The 19898-nt window shown below is 39.2% G+C and overlaps 1 protein-coding gene across 14 annotated transcripts in view; it reads right to left on the bottom strand.

Annotated features, from left to right (window-relative positions):
* SUN1 (Sad1 and UNC84 domain containing 1) overlaps positions 1–19898 on the bottom strand; it is a 33220-nt gene that overhangs the window by 8892 nt on the left and 4430 nt on the right. For 6 of the 14 annotated variants that reach the window (XM_056336462.1, XM_056336459.1, XM_056336457.1 and 3 more), the window contains 11 exons: positions 13794–13890; positions 8252–8446; positions 7728–7912; positions 6626–6652; positions 6325–6519; positions 4779–4901; positions 3701–3784; positions 3273–3383; positions 1801–1899; positions 1053–1146; positions 881–939 (listed from right to left, as the gene is read on the bottom strand). In XM_056336462.1, coding sequence (XP_056192437.1) covers positions 881–939; positions 1053–1146; positions 1801–1899; positions 3273–3383; positions 3701–3784; positions 4779–4901; positions 6325–6519; positions 6626–6652; positions 7728–7912; positions 8252–8446; positions 13794–13870 — 1249 coding nt within the window. In that variant the 5' untranslated portion in view covers positions 13871–13890. Of the gene's footprint in view, positions 1–880; positions 940–1052; positions 1147–1800; positions 1900–3272; positions 3384–3700; positions 3785–4778; positions 4902–6324; positions 6520–6625; positions 6653–7727; positions 7913–8251; positions 8447–13793; positions 13891–19302; positions 19768–19898 lie in introns of those variants that run through there. The other 8 variants (XM_056336461.1, XM_056336468.1, XM_056336464.1 and 5 more) reach the window with 8 other exon arrangements.

Raw genomic sequence — 19898 nt, 5'->3', positions numbered from 1 at the left:
TTGATTAAGACAAGCCTTGCTCACTGAAGGCAGATGTAAATACTGATTTTTATCTCAATGGAAAATATCCTGCCTTATACCCTACTTACCACATTGCACAGTATCTAATAAAAGTTGGAGGAAACTTAGGCTTCCGTGGAAACAATCTAGCATTTCAGAAAGATTCCACTTATTTTTGCAGTATCTTAGTGAGAAGTAGCAGTATTTTCTACACAGGGTAACTTCTCCCTTTCTTATTCTCCCTAGTACAGAGGATTTTGAATGTCCACTGTAAGTTTCTGAGAAGCTTCATCTTCTCCCCAAAGTAGCTACAAGTTATTCAGGACATGCCAAGACATGAAACTGCTTTTCAGAAATGGCCCAGCACTTTTGGTAAATATTTTAAACTGAGTTTGTTTGTTTCAAAGTAGACAGCTGGCCTGGAACACTGTCAACTAACTAGTCTGAATAGCAGTATTTTAAGCAACTAAAGTATGCGCTAGAGCAAAGGAAAAACTTAAGATCGGTAGAAGAACTTAACCACACCTACACGGAGATTGACAATAATCAAAGCAATGAATACACAGCCTACTCTTTCTGACATCATTGCTATTCTTACAAAGGAAGGCAAGAGAAAATTACTTCAGTGCATTTACTTACTCACCCACGCTCTGTCTAAAGAGCCCTATGAAATTAATTCAAGAGTATTTCTTTCACAGCAAGGTGAAAGCTCACTGACTTGTCAGTACTTTGAAAGGTTCAGTTACTGCCCTGCTCCCAAACTTGCTCTTTTTTGCTTCTGCATCTTCTTCATAAACCAGAAGTTCAACTACAAATGCTACTTTGGAACAACTCTAGTAAAGATACACCAATTTGTACTATAACTAAACAATTCCCATACCTAGTAGAAAAAGGAGTGGGATAAGAAACAGTAGCAGCTTGTAGGTCTTCGGAAGGCATCTAGAGAAAGAGAGAGGAAAGTTTAAAAGAAAAAAAATACATCACATGCTATTGTTTTATAAACATGACTGAGTAAATAATTGGCTCACAACATTTTTTCAAAGGATACACACCTTTTTAGAAGAACCACCTTGAGCAAAGACATCAGAGTAACAAGTTGATACCACCTAGTTCTAAGCAAACTGAACATGCCAGAAGCTGCCCTCCCTAGAAAACAAAAAGTGGTAGTGTGAAATGTAATTACTGCGGCACACATTCAACGAAGCCAAGCAGAGGGACATGCAACTGTGGACAAGAATACATTGCACGGCAGAGAAATGCATGAGTACAGGCAACACATGCAGCTTACTAACATCTAGATATCACAAGTATGACAGCTTTATAACATCAGCTACTCACAAAACCAACAGCCATGCAAAAAAAGGAAAATGCTCATCTGTTATAACAATGCTATCTTGCTGGAAAGTCAGTGTTAGTGCTTGAATTAAAAGTTACCATGCACTGAAGACCTCAGTATGTTTCAACAAATGCACAGATTAGCAGCATCAGTTTTTGCTAAGAGAAGTACTAGGATAGGAAGTGACTACCAAACACACCCCATTATTCTTGACACCCCACATTTTGTACTAATCACGCACTAATTCCCTCATGAAATAGTCTGGTTAGTCTCCCATTATGCCTGTGAACAGAAATATACCCTCTCATTAAGCATATTTTGGTCAATAAAGTGAAGTAGCACATGCATATCAAGATACAAAAGCTATGGCATAAACATAGCTGAATTAGTGCAAGCCACATACTGCAGATTCCTAGTTTGTCAAGAAGAACAGGCAATGCACACACACAGATTAGGATAGTAACCTGGAGAAAGAATGGCCAGCCAAAGTAGAGACAACACCTTCTGAGAAACAAGCCATCCCGTTGCTCCCACTGTTCGCAACACGTGAAGCATAAAGTAACCTAGATCATAACAAATTAACTCTATGTGGTAACATACATAGATGCGCTTAAGATTCTTTTGCGGTATGCATTAAAAGACTCAATCCCCTGCCCATTATGTGTTCTGCATAATTTTAAACCATACCTTCCAGTAATCTACAAACTTGGTTCTTCACAATTTAAAAGCAAAGCCAGCCACTAATAAATATGAAGCCAAGTAAAACCATGACAATTTAGAAACAAAATTCTCATGTATACACAGGATGAACAGCATCTGTGCAGTTAGAATATCACTTTTCCAAAATTAACAGAGTTTACGTTCTGTAGCACGTTTAACAATGCCATGCTAAGCATAATAAAGAATAGCAAAAAAAGTTCTACCATAAAAGTTTTAAGCACATCATTACTTTAAAAGCATCTTATTTGTTCCAAATTATACATGGACTTTGTTATCCAGGTTCATGTGTAGAAGAAGGAACAATAAAATTTTTAAAATCCTAGTGAAAGAATTCAATAATGATGCCTATGAAATATTAATAATAGAAAGCATTTCCTACTAAAACTTACAAGCAGTAAATTTTCATTAAACTGAATGTTCCCAAGACTCTTCAGTATGTCAGTTTTGCATGTGTTAAAAAAAACCAAAACCAGAGTACAGTGGGCTGTAACCTAAAGCCCACTGAAGCCAACAATTACTATATCCAAGACTACAACTGTTTGTTCTACAGAACAAACTAGGTAGCATACATTTAGAAAATAATCCTACAGTTTTAGATTAGCAACTATGTCTGGGTTAATCTGAGGGATTATAGATATACCAACCCAATATTTTGCAAAGCATTTAGGTGACTCGTGTCTCAAATCATTTTCCTTTGCTGAATAAAGAGCACTCAACAGATTCTTGATGCCTCTGTCATTCAAGCTAGGGAACGCTCATCTCACAAGGAAGATTCTATCCCTATATAAGATTCCTGTAAAAATTAACTATCACTAGAACAAAAATAAAATGTTAAAGCCCCTTTATTTGAATAATCTGCATACCAATACCTCATACCTTGCTTTCATTTAAAGGCAGTTTTTCAACCTATCAAGCTTACAGATTTGCCCGAAGTGCAATAAATTAACAATCTGACTTGTCCTTTCTAACATTCAGGGTGCATGCTGTCTCCATACCTTGCTTTTACTAATAGGTAAGCAGTCTGCCAAGCTTGTACAAAAGCCAGTATCAAAGCAAGAAGTCAAAAAGGTGTTAAGTTAATTTTATAGACACTTTACACTTTTAATCTACTTTAGGGAGAGGTGAAGGTAGAAAAAAAACACAAAACATTATGTATGATTAACATCATGAGATTGCAATGCAAAATAAAAGCAAAAGAAAAAAGGTCCAAGTCAACCTGCATAAGAAAAGGTGTGCCAAATGGTCCTTGCTACCCTTTTAGCCCATGAGGATTGCATGTGGTCTGTGGTGTATATTTCAAGATGTTTCTTCCCCTTACAGTCATCACCTGTTGGTTATGGTAACAGTCAATTAATGGGACAAAGCCAGGACCAAATCAAGATTGTCACAAGATAGCTTGAACAATTCTATTTCATAGTATCAGTTATCAAACCACAAAACACTAAGCAAACTTCAGTGGAACAAAACTTCTTGCTGACATACTCCAGTACACCAGGCAATCACCATTCTTCCCCCTACATCTAAGTTGCAAAACAAACATCTACTTTGTAGCTTCCAAAGCATCATGGGGCATCTGGTATTACATTACAGCAACAACCTGTGGTACAACCAAGGCTAAAAGACAACATCAATCATTACACTTACATATTGATTCCTCATTTACACCAAGATGGCTATCTTCTCTGTAAAACTCCTTTACATTCATGCTTCCACAGTAGTCTGAGTTAGCTGCAACACATTCAAAAAGCATACAACGAATGCAGTTCTCAAATTCAAAGCCTTTTCTATGGGCATATTTTAGCTAAAACTGGCTTGGTTCACAATTAAAGCCAGGTTACTCACAGAAAACCTGAAATATTATCAAGGAAGAAGCCTACTGTGTGCAACTACTTTTTCTTGTTTAAATAACAGGGGGCTTTTTGGTATTTAATATTCTGGTTCTTTTCATAGCAAAGTTCGTCAAAAACCCGCACACCCTAAGTAACAACTCGTCAAATCTTGAGTCCCTATTCCCATCATTCTGTCAAAATGGCCAACCCTTACATCTTTGTGTTGGTTTTATCAGAGATCTTAAAAGACAGAAGAGAACATTTGCAAGTAGCAAGGCAACAAGGCAGAAAGAATGGGAGAGACCAAAGTTTTATTGGCACAGAAAAATCAGTTATCTGCTGCCTATGGCAGTTTATCTTCACTCGTACAGTATGTATTATGGAAGAGAAAGCACCAAAGAAGAATCAAAATGTTTTCAGGGAAAACAAGATGTGCTTTAGAGTAGCGCAGTGATGATGGCAGTTTTAGTTTTGCAAGAACAGATCTAATCAAGTCATAAGTGCACAGTAGGCTTTAACGTAACAAGACAGTCAAAACTAAAAGACATGGAAAAATTAGGATTGACACTAGCACACTGAACAGGTTTTAAAAATCAACTTAAGTTTCTTAATTTAAACGTTACCTTCTACCACTTCCTAGTAAAAACCAACATGTGAATCTTAACTATAACATATCTCTCATACATTAATCTTGATACTTCCAAAACAGGGAAAGTATGAAAAGGGTAGCACAACTGAGATGAAGAGTAAGAGAGGGAGAAAGACAGGAGCCAGCCAAAAGACTAGAAGAAAAAGAGCACCATAGTGCTGAAGATGAAGTCTGTAAGAAAAAGCCCAGCAATATACACACATTAGCTTTGTGTGGAGACCAAGGAAGACAACTGAAAAGGTACCTTTAAATTCATAACCCAGCTTCAGCAAAACCATTTGAAATAGTTGCACTAACAGTGATGCAAAAGATGCCGTAGCATGTTTGACCGATCGTAGAATCTTACTCATGTAGAAATAGGCTCCTCCTAATGAAAAAAAGTGTGAATACAAATCATTCACCTACATAAAGATGTACTTCTATTCCATGGTGGTTATTAGCTTATGGAAGAATGAGGACAAAGCATGGAAAGCCTTTGTTTAGCCAGGAATATAAGTCTGGATGTATTATGTATTACAGCAAAGCTTTCCTAAGAACTACACATCCTAGGGAAACTACCTTCAAGACAGAATGTATGACTTCAGCAAGAATACCTTTTCTTAGTGAGAACTAAGAACTCTAAACAGCTTACAGAACTCAGGATTTCTCGATGTGAGCTGTAGGTACTGACTTGGTGAGTCAGAGCTCCAAAGAGACAAACTACATTCTTATTTTGGATTTAAAAGGGTGAGGACATTTCCCCTTCTCTGCCTTTATACTGGAGAAAGTTACTACAGTGGTCTGCCTCAAGGGCTAGACACACACACACACTTCTTCAGAGCCATGGGTACAAAGCTACAATCCACCATACTGCTGCTTTCCTAGAATCAGCCATACTCCAAACACCTGCCATGATTATGTTCTTTTCCTGCCCCTTCAAGTTTAATCCAAACTGCTGCACTAAAGCTCCAAGCAATGTACAAAGATTAATTCCTTGGAAAACTCTCATACGTGAATACAAAACTCAGGAGCACAGAAAACATTTTTCATGCAGTGCCACTTTAATAGTTTATTATGCCAAGCCAAAAGAATTCCTACCTGTGCTACATGTTATCCAAAAAGAAATATTTGCCTCAAAGCATTTAAAGTCACACCTTATAGTTCAAACAAACTGACTTGCTACTGAAAATGTACTTCATTCAGGAATAAGACACCTACAGAATCCCAGAACTGGTTCCTTTCTAATTCAAAGATGCTCAAGAAACAACTTCTTCATGGTAACTGAGGACTACCAACAATCAGGAAATTCAAGACACTATGCACGTGGCAGGAGGCATAGCCAAGACACTGAGGACAAGATTGCCTTAGAAAGGCAGAACCTTTTTTTACAGCAGATTCATTTGGTTTTGAGCTTTAGGAACATAGTCACTAGGAAGTATATTTGGAATCATATGTGTGACAGACACAGATAGATCTGATACCAGATTAGGAGACTCATGATTAGTGCTGCTTGTAACCACCCATTGTGTTCCAAATCAGTCTGGAAAAGTAACTTCTTAAGATATGACAGCATCTTCACTTTGAAATGTTTAATTCCTACAGCAGCATTGAAAAAAAGTTGATAATCATATATCAGAAGATGACAAGTACATAAAGTTTCAACTGACACAGAAAAAGGTATTTCATATAAGCTGATACCTAGAATTTAGTTATTGCTAAATTTAGCAGGGCAGAAAAAGTGCTTGAATGGAAAATGCATCAACTGTATACCATCCTGCTATCCAGATAAAACACAAGAGAAAGTAACTTACTATATGCGTGTTTCCTGCTCCGATCCCTAGAGTAAATTGTGGAAGATGGCACAGGAGAAGCTGAGTGTGCTGTGAGAACCTCCTTTCGTTCAGAAAGCATGCTGCAGCCACTGCAAGTGTAGCCATTGATCATTGAGGTCTCTGCTTCTGTTGTTGCTACATCACCATTTCCCTGTATTGGTGCAGCATCACTGACTAGCAAAGCAAGAGTAAAAAACATTCAGTGCCTTGACATCAGTACTGCCATCACTAGTTACCATTAAATAGAATGCATCTGGAAGGAAAAGGGAAGTGTAGTTACCTTTAGGGTCACCTTCCTCATCAAGACCTTCAAAAGAAAAAGAAAAGAAAATTGTTCCCAAGTCCTGTAATCACCTATATCTGACATGAACTCAAATTAGAAGTCCCACTAATTTTAAGACTGCAAATAAAAGCCACTTTATGATTAGCATTTAATATATTTTGCAGTCTACTATATGACTAGACCCATCTATTCATACATTAATGTAGCAGGACCACAGTTAGTAAAAAGCATTCTACCAAGGAAGCAGCAGACAAAATAACATGAATGACAACCACACCTTTTCTTAGCTGCCATGTGACTTTAAAGCAGCTAATTACAAAGCTGACGCTGTTTCTGTTGCTTGGTAACTACTTTGGTACTACTGTATTTTAAGATCCTGTTTTAAGAGCCAGGTAATCTAAAGTTTAGAATGCATTCTTCTAAGATTGAAACAATTCTTTACATTAGGACTCCGGGAAGGTCACGAGCATACTGACTAGAAAAAAAATAGTCTGAATTGGGAGATATACTAAGTTGTTGATCATCTCCTATTTTCCCCTTGAATGAAGAAAGCAGGTTCCAGAAAAGTATACTTGTATATACTTGCAAAACCAAACCAGCCAGCCACACACAAAAGTCCTCTCAGGAAATCCTGAAGTGCCACCAATTTGAAACTTTCAGATTAAGGTATGTTAACTCAAAACATGCTTCTGCCTATAAACAAACAAGAAAATGCTTTTCCTCTGGCTTTTCAAAGACCATTCTTTAACTACAGTGCTGTACGCACATTTTGAAGAAAGCAATGACAAGAGATAAATACTTCCATACAATTTTGTGATGCAACACCATGGATTGTATGTGTTTGCCTGGCATATTAACCTGACTGTGCAACACATCCTAATCATTTACTGGCATAGTCAACAAGTTTACACACTGGACGGTGAATTTACAGTAGGCATCTTAGCAAGCAGATATCTGCTACAAAAGTGTAAGTACATGCACATGTTTGGGGGCAGGATGGAAAAATGGGTGGGGAAAAGAGAGATGCGAACATCCATTTATATACACGAAACCAAACAGTTTTCACAATTTGATACAAGGAATAGCAGTCATTGCTTACCCCAGAAATGACCAACTTCTGTCCGCTCTTGAATCAAAGATTCATCCAATACATCCATTGATGAGTCACCGGCATGGCTATTGAAACTGCTTTGGCTAAAAATGGAAGAGCTGGATAGAGTTCTCCTTGGCGTTTGTCTTGCACTGCCAGATCGTTTATTTGTACTTCTGTGTTGCTTTGCCATCCTAGGAAACAAAGCAAAGTAAGACACAGAACTAAAGATGAAAATTTCTGTTTGTCTCTCATTTTATTAAATGAATAAACAGTCAAGGTATTTCAACACTGATGTGACTAGACAGACCAAATCAGGCTTAAAAGAAAATCCTCACCGTCAAGCACCTACACTTTTACAAGGAGTTCACTAAAAAACACATGCTGAACATAATTTTCATAATTTTCAAAGCAGTCAACACTGAGAACAAAGAATAAGACAGTAGGTAACCTGTGTTCATACTATTGTGATCAAACAGGAAGTCTCAAGACTCAAACCAAATAAATTAACTTGTGATGATAAAAATGCTTACTTGGAAGAATGTTCTCTGAAACTAAAGTTTCCGGCATAAGAGCTGTCACGAAGGGCATCATTTTGTGCCTCCTCTGATTTACTAAATCCTGCAGCAGCTAACCGTAAACTACGCCGTGACATCCTTGGTGAATCAAATACTGGATCTATTTTATTTTCAGTCTCAAAGTCCAAAGCAGATGAAGAGTAACTTGAGCTGCAGCAAAATAAGAACAGTAAAGTTAATAGGGGAATTTTCTCTTTAAACTTGGTAACAAACATGCCCTTCAAGCTAGTCTTAAGTTTTCCACTAAAAGCAGTTTATTCAGGGTTATGGAGCAATTCTCATAAGGTATGCCATGTAACCCAAATAATTCAGCAGTATGTAGATATTCCAGGTTCTCTTAAGCAATCTGTATTGCAAGTTTAACGACTGAAAGCAAATCACAGTTAGAAAGAAACAGCCACCATGGAAACCACATTTGAAGTTTAGCCAGAGCAAGCACTCATTACACAGCCTAGTTCTTTTGGGACCAGTTTGAGAGAGGAAGCCATTCATGCCAGTTTCTTCACCACGCCTAGCAGCAAATTAAAAATCATGACGCACTCTAAGTTACAGGGGAAAGATTCATTTTTAATCAAAATATTTGTTTATTTTTTGCCAGTTCCTTGTTTCGAGAACCAAAGATCCACATGCCGCACTACTCTGAACTTCCATCTCCCAACAAGTAGTAACTTCCCCCCCTTCAGGATACTTAAAAACTTCCCTATGTTAGCTATATTAGTTTAACTATCCTTACTTTAAAAAGTGTGTTTAAAACATTTTTTTAACTTCACACAAATCATCAGAAATATTTAACTCTGAACAAATAAAATTATGTTTAGAGTCTTTAATCTGTTTTTCTCTGGTTTATCCTACAGAGGCAAGTTTACATGTAGACAAGCTTCACATCATCAGCCCAGGAACCCAACACTTGGCGCTCTCAGAACCTCCACGGAAACTTAGAATGGAGAGGAAGCAGCAACACAAGGCACACACAAACAGATTGAACAGGAGCCAGTAAAAAACACATTTACTAAAACAGAAGTTTAGCCTAAAGCAGAATACTCATACTTACAATCAAAGCAAACATTCAGTCATGGAACTGAAAGCCCAGCTTGTTGTTAAGGGGTATCGTGCAGCAACATTATTGTGCAGCAGGAGGCCAAGTTCTAGAACCACTCAGCACCCAAAGTCTGAGCACAGCTTAAGACAAACCTAGCACACATTACCGTATACATTATATTTATTAATCCTTGCTTACATTTGGGTGGAAGGGGGAGAAGAAATAAGACAGAAGCCTCCTCACACGAAAACAGATTTAGCCTACATCTAGTCAGGTACAGAAGGATATAATTTTTACAGTTTTCAAAAATATTTAATTTAGCTTGCATTCTGACAGATGTGACGTGAGAACATGGGTTAAATATGGCTCCTCCTGTTGTTCATTCTGAAAGGGTCGGAGTCACAATAGTTTACTATTAAGTCCCTCCCTAAACAGTTGCTTCAGAACTCAGTTTAGCTATTTACACTTGTACTACGCATTTGCTTTCACTCTTCTTCACCCAATGTTTCTTACAGATACTCAATTCACAAGAACACAAAGTACATAGGACAAGCTAACAGCTGTGACCAGCCTCAATTTGTTTCTGTTTATGAACACTTGCTGTTATGAAGTAACTCAGTGAGCACTTATACCAATTTGGGTTGAATACGTATCTTGGAATCAGGCTCTACTAACTAAAAAAAGAATGGACTCTTTTCCTCTTAAAAAAAAAAAATGGGTTTCTTTCTTGCTTATGCAGGGTAATAATTATTTTCACACTGAATGTGAATTATCTGTCCTCTGTAAGCAGGACAGTATCTGGAAGTCTCCTAACTTGCCATCTCACTTTCCATACTTTGGAAAGCAGCCTTCTTTCTTCTACAGAAAAGACTACAGCAAACAAAAACCCCTGTCTTTCCTTTCACAGGACAGAAATAAACCTGTATGTTTATGATAATTCTATTCAATACATATGGCTAACCAAAAAAACAACTCAAAGATGAGATGCAATTAGCCTACACTCCTAGATAACTTGCACAAACAGTGCAGACTCTGGTTCCTTCCCCTGACAAAACAGCTCCCATGGCAGCTGGCAGATCTGCTGACGGGATCTGGTCTTACATTTCCAGCTTCCTAGCTATTACCTTGATACCTCCTTCACATGATGTCTACAGGATAAGACTGTCCTAAACTTCAATGAGTTAATTTTCAAGTTATATACTTATAACTGGAATGAGAATGAGGTCTGCAGATATTAGCACGCCTATAGCTTTGCCTGGAGGACCTTAAGTGTAATTTAATTTATAAGTATTCCTTGGAATGAAATGGGCATTAATGTTCTTGATTATTCAAGATAGCAACAGATTAATGCAGTACACCTAGAGAACTACAGCTAAACAGATGTCTCCTAACAAGGACGTAGACATATGATTAGTATCCAAGTGCTCATATGCGTTCTGACCAGGGCATTACTTATATAAACCGCAGAAGGCCACTACCTTGAGTCATTTAGCTATTACTTCAATCAGTCCCAGAACATATATAAAAACCCCAAAGGATTTTATTCAACTGTTTTGCAGAAAGTTACATCCCGATTTAGTGTCTGACATGGGGGGGGGGGCCGGTGGTGTGGTGTGCGTGTCAAACCAAATTCTTATCCAATTAAATCATATTTGTGAAAAGAAAGAAGTGTTAAAGGGACCCAAATTGACAAAAACAACTCAAAGGATGACAGTGACTAAAAAGAAAGATTAGCCTGAAAAGGGGGTGTAAGTTATATGTTGGTAAGTGGGTGAGATTCACAAGTTTGACTTGCATTTTGAAGAAGATAAAGGTTACTTGGCTATATTAGTTTAATGCTTTTCTGATTTGAGCTGGAGGAGTAAAAGCACCAAGCAGAAGCACTACAAACAGCTATGAACACAGTAATCCCAGGGTGCATTAATATAAATTCTATTAATAGGTCATAACCAATTCTATTAATAGCTCTGTGGTATCAAACTTCACTGTACTTCTTTCTGCAGTGCTACAAGCACTAGCCAATTTCTTTAAAGAAACTCACAGACAGATTTTATAAAGATTGAACTGTCAAAGGCAGAACAAGCCAGATCAGAATGCAAGCAAACAAATACAGGTGTGGGGGGAGAGGAGAAAAAATTAATTTCAGCATGAAAGTATTTCTGATTAGCAACTTTGCCTAACCCACCCTTTCCTCAGATTCTTCAAATATTGCCTGACCCAAGGTAGGAACAGCTACAAGAGTCTGCTCAAAAGACTGTCATTTACTCTCTTGACACCTTGAAAGCAGGTGGTGTACCAAGTAGTTTTCCCCCATTATTTTAATATTTGGAGCTTCACAGAATCTTTCAATAGGAAATTTTAAAGGAAGTGCTTGCTAATCCCTCCTTTCTATACAAGAAAGGATTACAATAAGTTAATTTCAACCAAGTTTAACTAAACTTGCCTTCATTAAGTCAGTTATTAAACTTCAGCTTATGCAGCTCTACCCATGCCTGAATATCTATACCTAATACAGTTTAACACAGCAAAATAGGAGGCCACAAAGCTTCAAGACTCATAAGTCTCCCTTTCCACAAAGGCCTCTTCCCAAGTTATCAGTTGTGCAAAACAACAATCTTCGTCTATACAGGAAGTCAAACACTCCAACTGCCTTCTACACAAAACCCAGAGTCATAATGAACTATGATCCAGGCTTCAAATAGGATTTATCATTCTGCATCTTCCTTTCCTGGCAGGTTAATCTTTGTTCCTGTGGTATTCTCGTTCGCTTTAGTGAGAAACAGAGCTCTTACCCAACGAAATAGTAGGCAAAAAGGAAAACCCAGAGCAGAAGGGGTTTAACCCCAGATTAGTTTAAGCAAGCCACTGAACTTTACTTTGCTAAAACTCTTGGAAATACACATAAGAAAAAAAAAAGAAAATCAATAAATCAATCTTAATTTCTTAAGTTAATACTAAGACCTACTTATTCCCTCTTGTCTGCAAGAAAGATTAGTTGCTGTGGAGAAGATTATACAGTAGAACATACTAGTAGCATTTCAGACAAATAAAACAACTAAGGAAAAGCAATCAAATTAGATTACAATTTCACAGCTTGTTTTAAGATATGCTCACAGAGACTTAAAAATCACTATCGAAACAACCTGAAGAAACAAAGTATACTTTCATTGCTCACAGTGGGGAAGTTATCCTCTGTAAGAGAGCTAAAATATTTCAACCAATCTCAAAGGTAGTAGAGCTGTCTAAATAGTAACATAGTAGTGAATCTGCTGGCTGACTTAAGGCACATAAATCATCTTTTGTTGTCCAGCATGCCTTTTCTTGAAATTTCAGTCAACCCACTTGTATTTAACCAACATTTTACTGATGTTTTTCTAAAAGTTTGGGAAGAGTTGCAATTTAGTTGATAAAACATAAAACAAATCCCATTTTGCAACACTACTGACATCAGGCTATAGCCAAAAAAAACCCTCCCACGATCCCCAAGACAACCTGTCAACACTACAGTTCTGGAGTACACAAAAGCAAGAATATTAAGTTAGCCATCTCTTAACGCTACAGTTTTTGCAAACTTCTGTTTCATAGGCAAGAAGCCAAGTATTCCCCACACCAATTACTACATTTTAGTATACACTGAATACTTAGTAATAATTTACAGACACAGAATAGAAAAGCAATCTCATACTGCATCCTAACAAACAATTTTAGTCTTTTTAACTTAATATTAGCTACACCAGATAGCTCAGGCTCACTATCTATACCTGCTTCAAAATACATTTACTAATCTATCTAGCTTCTCCTCTTGTTAAGTCAGCAGCCACAATCTGCTGTATTAAGACTAAAAAACATCAAGTGGGCATCACAACATTTATTTTTAAAACATAACACAAAAACCAGCAAGCACATTACAGTAATTTTTAGAAAACCAAAGTGATTTAACAGAACCAGTCTAATAATAGTCAGTTTAATAAAAAGATACAAGAAAGACAAGTGCATTAGAATACAGATTTTACAGTCACATAACAGGCAGTTTTGCTAAAAGCAGTAATTAATATGTGACTTCCAGCCAAGTTCCGCACTAGTAGCGATGAGTGTGTACCAATCAGTGTTTTAAAGTGAAAATGGTGCCAAGTCGCAAAAGCAAGTGCACAAAAGTTACAAGACAAACCAGAAAACATCTAAGAATTTTGATGATGAATTTATAGAAATAAAACAGCAATTGTAACTAGGCGGAGACTAGTTATTCATAGCAACTAATAAACACTGAGTCATTATCTTAGTCATTGTCCTGTTCAACATGTATTCTTTCCTCCATTTAGGACACAGCAGTTATTTTCAAAACAGACTAGGTAAAAAGCATGCTTCTTCAAAGTCTACTTACCATGAAAGCTAAACTCTCCAGAATTAAGAACATTCAGAGAACATGCGGTTTCTCTACAAGAAGAAAAGAGTTCTCACCTGAGTGCATATGTATAGCCAGTGTTCTCTGGCAGACATTGGGGAGGAGTGTACATGTGTAGACGTGAAAAGTCCATGTTGAGTGTTTCAAATCATACTGTAAAAGGTGAAAATAAAGTAATGCAACGACTTAAAATTACATAAAGTCAATGTAGGAGCCCTTGCATTGTTCAGCCTGTGTTATGAAGTACTGAAATAAAAAAGGTACTGTTACCAGAAACATGGAGCTCTCAGTATGTCAGCAGTATTGCTGCTAGTGCTAGATATCCCTTATCATTACTGCATGAAGCTCAGTGTATTTCTGACCTCAACTTTCTTTATGATACTCTATTTTCAGCAATTTCCGAGTTCTCTGGAACATTACTGTGACACGAGCCAAGCTCTTACCACAACTACACTACAGCACTTCCACAGGAACTAAGTTAGGCTAGCACGTCCAGAAACTAAGCATAAAATTTTTTTTTTTTTAAAAAAAAAGTCTTGCTTTCAGAGAATCTCTTCGCGATGAGTTTTGCTTTGAAAGCCCACTGAGCAAAGCACAGGCTGTTCTGTGCCCCAGCAAAGCATAACAGAGATGAAATTTGAGAAAGTTTTTATCCTATAGTCCAATCACTTAACTCTACAACCTCTGAATACTATCCATTACACAGTAAGGGAGTTTCCTCCATTTCACTTAGAGCTGTAATATTTGGTATTGGTTAATTTATTCCTGTAATAAAAACACTGACGCTAGCAGAAGAGCCAACTGCAAACTGAGTGGCATGGCTAGAATTAGGTACATTTTCCAGAGTGCCATGTGCTTCCAAAAAACCAAAACAGCCAAACTGAAACCACCCAACCAACACCTGTAAAAATTTCCATGGGGTCTTTGAAAGGTGTTACAGCTTTAGGAAGAAAATAAAACCTGATACTGTCATACCAAGAAACTTGCGGAGCTGCATGAGTGACTACTTGTGGTATTATGTACCATTTGAGTCCCAAGTTCAAAATACTTGCAGAAAACCTTGAAGTCTTCTCTGTTTTACTAGCCACAAGAAAAGTTCTGCTTTTTTAGAAAAAAACCCCTCTTTCATAGTAGCTTATTTGTGGTAGCCAAATCTTTGTTTATCCTGGATGTCCATGGTTAGCAAATCAGAATCCTGGCTATTTTCAGATTATCCACGGCTCCTGTTTCAGCAGCAGTAAAAGGTATTCCACACAACTGTGACGACGTGCCTAAATTAAGGTAAAAATATCCCTAGCTACACTTCAATTCTTATAATCAAAACATCAAGCATCTCATTTTGGAGATGCACTTGGCTATGCTGAAATAAAGACTTTTCATTTGTACATAAGAAATAGAGACAAAAAGCAAAGTCACAGGTACAGGTAATAGCAGCTCAAAAAGAAATTTGTTACTATATGGAACATTAAAATATTCTTAGCCAGTCCACCTGTAGCTTCCAAATCCTTATGTCAATAAGATGGAAAGATATTTCCATTATTACTGAAGTTTCCTTCTTGTTTCTAAAAATCAAAACTTACAGGCCTAAACATTGTAGCAGCTTTCTGAACGCAAGCACCTCTCATGCATTTGTGGGGTTAATGAAAAATAAGGTCTCATTCCTGTTATTTACACATTTTTTATATATATATTCTAGAGAAAGCATTTCCATTAAGTGATCTTTCTCTAGACTTACTTCACTTATCCCAAAGCCATAATGCCTTCACTGGCTTGTATATAGAATTTGTTGTTTAGAGGAAGCTTGAATCAGTAGTGCGGAAGTATTAGCAAAACGGTCTAATTCTCTTGCTACAATAAGCAGCAAATACTGTTAGAATACATAACAACCGCTGCCATATGTTTATAACAATTAAGAGCTCATTCTAGAACGTTGGAAGTGGGGACAGATTCCCCTGTAACAAAAATGGAAAGATGGCAAATTACAAAATGAAGGATTTTATAACCTGATATCTGTTTTGCTGTTTTTTAAAACAAGTGTTTTCTCAGACATATGCCTACTGAAATTCAAAACTATGATTAAGGTTGATCTGTTTAGATTTATCCATCCCAATAGAATTATTTTGAAACCACAACCTAGGGAAAACTCTGTTGAGTTTCCACTGGAGCTGATCTTGACTGCTTAGCACACGTCACTGTTGAAAACCTAGTTTTTAACTGGTAGCTGAGTAGCTGATATAATACTTTTGACACCCAGCAGTATTTTCCCGCATGGAAAGCTAGGCTATGCGAGTCAGCTTGCAGCAGCTACCCGACTCCTCTCTGCCTCTGCTACCCATATGGGGAGAGCAACGGCAGACTTTGAAAAATAACACACTGGCTCAGTTTCTTTCCTGTTCTTTTTGCCTTCTCCACCACTTCTTCCTTTACTTGATTGCTGAAGTAATCAAGTGCTAGAATTTAGATCGTGTTTCTTATTGGATAAGGTTTGAAATATATCATTAAGTTAGTACTAGATAAAATATGTATTTGACAATGGCACCGCTAACCGAAAATACCTTGAAGGTATTTATGCGTAGGTCTATTAATAGCTGGCTTTCATAGCACCAAGATCTCCAGTAAAGATAACAGGTTTGCCATCTAAAGCACAACATAGTTAGAAACCACTCTTAGATTCAGGGGCTTGATTTAATTAACTTTAGAGCATAAGACAAAGTAAGAGTCAAAGGGAAAAATCTTTACTCAATTTTTAAAAGCAGCAAAACAGGCTTAACTGACATAAACAGAACTTGAAAATAATCTTCACAGATAACCACCACAACTTTAAAAAACATGTATTTAAAGTTTACTACAAAACTGCGTATTTTTTTAAATCTGACTACTAGTTCAACAGCTTTAGTTATGCATCTCTTCAAAAAAAGCCCCACAAAACAAGCAATCAACTCAATTTCTTTAGAAATATTCTACATACTCATTACAGCAGAAGCTTAAACTAGAGAACAGACCAGGGTGGGTGGAAGACAGTAACTGCCTCTAATCTGTTCACTCATATGTTAATGTTAAACATAACAGCACTCCACCTTTCATGTATTAATCCTTCTTGTTTATGAAGCTTCCATATAAAACTGGAAGCGAGACAGACATATTAATAAAATATTTTTGAAATTGAAAGCCACAAAACTTGGCAGAGAACCTGAGAGATAGATGCACTACTTAGTTCCAGTTTAAAGATGACTGGGTACCCAGTAGATTTCTGATGCAGGTACCACAGATCTTCTGGACTTAGATTCATGTAGGGTTTTTAGTATCAGCTTTGTTGCAAGCATTATTGTGCCCAAACTTTAAGTAGCCTTTTTTCCTTCTTCAGAAGCCTGTAAATATCTGTCTTTCAGTACTAAGGGACGTATAGGGAAAGAACTAAGCATGTAGTTACATAAAAACACCCAAGTAACAAGAATATGTTTAGAAGACAACCTAAAGGTAAATTAAGGAGAAGCACACATTTCAGCAAGAATGCAGATGGATGCTAGATGTGCCTCGACTTACAAGCTAACTTCCACATTCCTGCAGAGGAGACAGCAAGATTATTTGCTTTTTGGGTGAGGCAGACAACAACAATCATCTCACCTACCATCTCTCCCTTGCAATTCAACTGAATCGGTGTTCCAATACATCAGCAGAGTAGGAGGGCCGGAGGAGACACCGATTCTGACTTATCGGAAGACAAGGAAGCACAGGGCCTCCTATAATCAGTGCTGCAGAATTTACCTTTGCACAAAGCCCCTCGGCTGCCTCCAGAAGATGGGGGCTATGAAGCATCCCAGTGACGTGAGGCTGCACCACTACCTCTTAAGCCTGTTTATCTGAAAATCACTTCCAGAATCAGCCAGCCTCACTGAAACCCTAGCAGGGCTGGCAGCACACTTCCTGGCTTTGCAGGTGACAAGATGCTCTGACAGTGGCCTTTAAGCACAGAAGCATCATGGGGGCAGGCAACACCAAATACACACTGTATATACACTACAAGCACCTTGCAAGGACAGGGATGAACCCCCACATGTGTATTTTGGGGAATGTAAGTAGACTTTCACAAACATACTACCTAGACATTTCCTCACAAACCCTTTCTGACAAAAACTGCATGTCTTATCCTTTATGTTACTAGGGGTAAAAAAAATTATACATGTAAAGTCTTAGCGAGATTACTGGTAGTACTACTTCAAGTAGAACCTATTCTATCCTTACCTTTTAAAGCAAGCAAAGTTTAAGTCATTATGATTTAACATACCAACGCCGCAAGAAGCTAAGCAGACTTTTGGGCAAATTATTAATAACAATGAACCCAGGGTATGCAACCCTATCAGTTTCTGAGAGCAAGCCATTGTTTACTTGTAATTTCAATGTTTGTTTTCTACTACTATCCAGAATAACCTATAAAATTACTCTTTTTGGTAGAAAAGAAAGGCGAATTCCTAAGTAAATATACTCCATGAAGAATGTTTCCACGTACCCAATTAACTACTAGTTTAAACAGGCTGAAGGGCAAAGAGCTCCAAGCTAAAATCAACATTTCATTAAAACACGCGTTGTTAGAACATCGGTATTCCTTTAAAACAACAACAACCACCAACAGACAAAAACCACAAGACCAAACACACAAGAAAACCCCAAGCAATAGCATTCCCCATTTCAAACCAGATGTTACCATCGAGCGTTAAGGCAAAGACCCCCCCAAACACAGGCAAAGACCCCCCAAACACAGGCGATAATCTGTGAGGCACTAACAAAACCGGAGGGTCTTCACAAAGCAGCAATTCCGCACGCTGGCGCTCAGCACCCCTCCAGCCGCCCTGCATAGGGGCAGGCTCCAGCGCCCAGCCGTACCGCAGCCTGCCCGCGCACACGGCACCTGCGGCCCCGCACGGCCACGGCCCCGGTACCGCGACGGCCGGGGGCGGCCCGGCCCGCGCCCGCCGCACCAGCCGGGCCAGGCCGCTGCCCTCGCAGGCGCCGCGCCGCGGGCCCCGCCACCAGCCGCCGCGGGCCCGGGTAGCCCCGCAGCCTCCGGCCCGCCGGAGCGGCACGGGGGGCGGCCGGCGCCCAGCACCGCCGCGGGCCCCGCGATGGAGGCCCGGGCTCAGGCCGCGCTCCCCGGCGGGCAGGCCGTGCAGTGCCATGCCACACCGCGGGATCCCAAAATGGCTTCCCGGCCCCAACAAAGCCCGCAGGATCCGGGGGATCCGGCCCAACCTCCGGTGCCGCGCAGGGTTTGAATCCACCGGCCGCGCCGCCGCAGGCAGCCCCCGGGCGTTACCCGCGGAGGGGGGAGGGGGGGCGCTGCCTCCGCCGCCGGGCCGGGCTCTGCGGGACCACCGGCAGCTCAAAATGGGCATTTGGATACGCTACCGAAGGGTCGCCTTGACGATGAAGCTACCCCACCGCTACCTGCCTGACAACACGCCGCCAGCACCGCGCCTGTCCCCTAACCGTCTCCTACCCCTCTTACAGCCCCCTACTGCCTCCGGCTCACCACTCACCGCAGATTTCGGGGTACACCTATACACATACGTGCCAGATTTACCAATATATCAATGTCAAAGCCCTAGTAAGCTTGTCGATCAAAGCCTCCACACAGGGAAAAAGGAAAGGAAGTGAGGAAGGAGCCTGCGATTCACTTCCACAATATTATGAAAATCAGCAGACAGCAGTACACCCCCGTAGGTGGGAGCAGGAACTGGACATGAAGATTAACTTGGAGATTCAGCAGAAGCATTAGCTCGTAACAGTCAGTTGCAGAGCACTGAGAGAGAAAATTTTTACAAAACGAGCAAAGATTTCACTTCCTTTTTGCACAACGTTAAACTTAAAACCAGATGGTGGGGCAGGGGGGTTGCCTTCAGAAAGGTGGAACCTGGAATTTGCTAGTTAAGATTTCCCCTTCCTATAAGATGTTATGAACAATGCCTCTTTATTAATAAACAAACAAACATAAAACAAGGCAAACTGAACACCTTTTCTATCCAGCAGGCATAAAACCTACCCATACAGCCAGAAGCAAGGTTCTGCCTCCAAACAGTTTCACACTTCTGACCCTCCTACCCCTGTGGTTACTGAGGAGCAACTAAACGCTGTTGTAGCATCACAAACACCGCTCTATGGCTAAG

This window comes from Falco biarmicus, chromosome 4 (assembly GCF_023638135.1).
Source record: "Falco biarmicus isolate bFalBia1 chromosome 4, bFalBia1.pri, whole genome shotgun sequence".
In the NCBI taxonomy this organism is placed as follows: Eukaryota; Metazoa; Chordata; class Aves; order Falconiformes; family Falconidae; genus Falco; species Falco biarmicus.
Note: the sequence above shows the minus strand (reverse complement) of the source record. Positions and strands in the feature narration are given on the sequence as shown.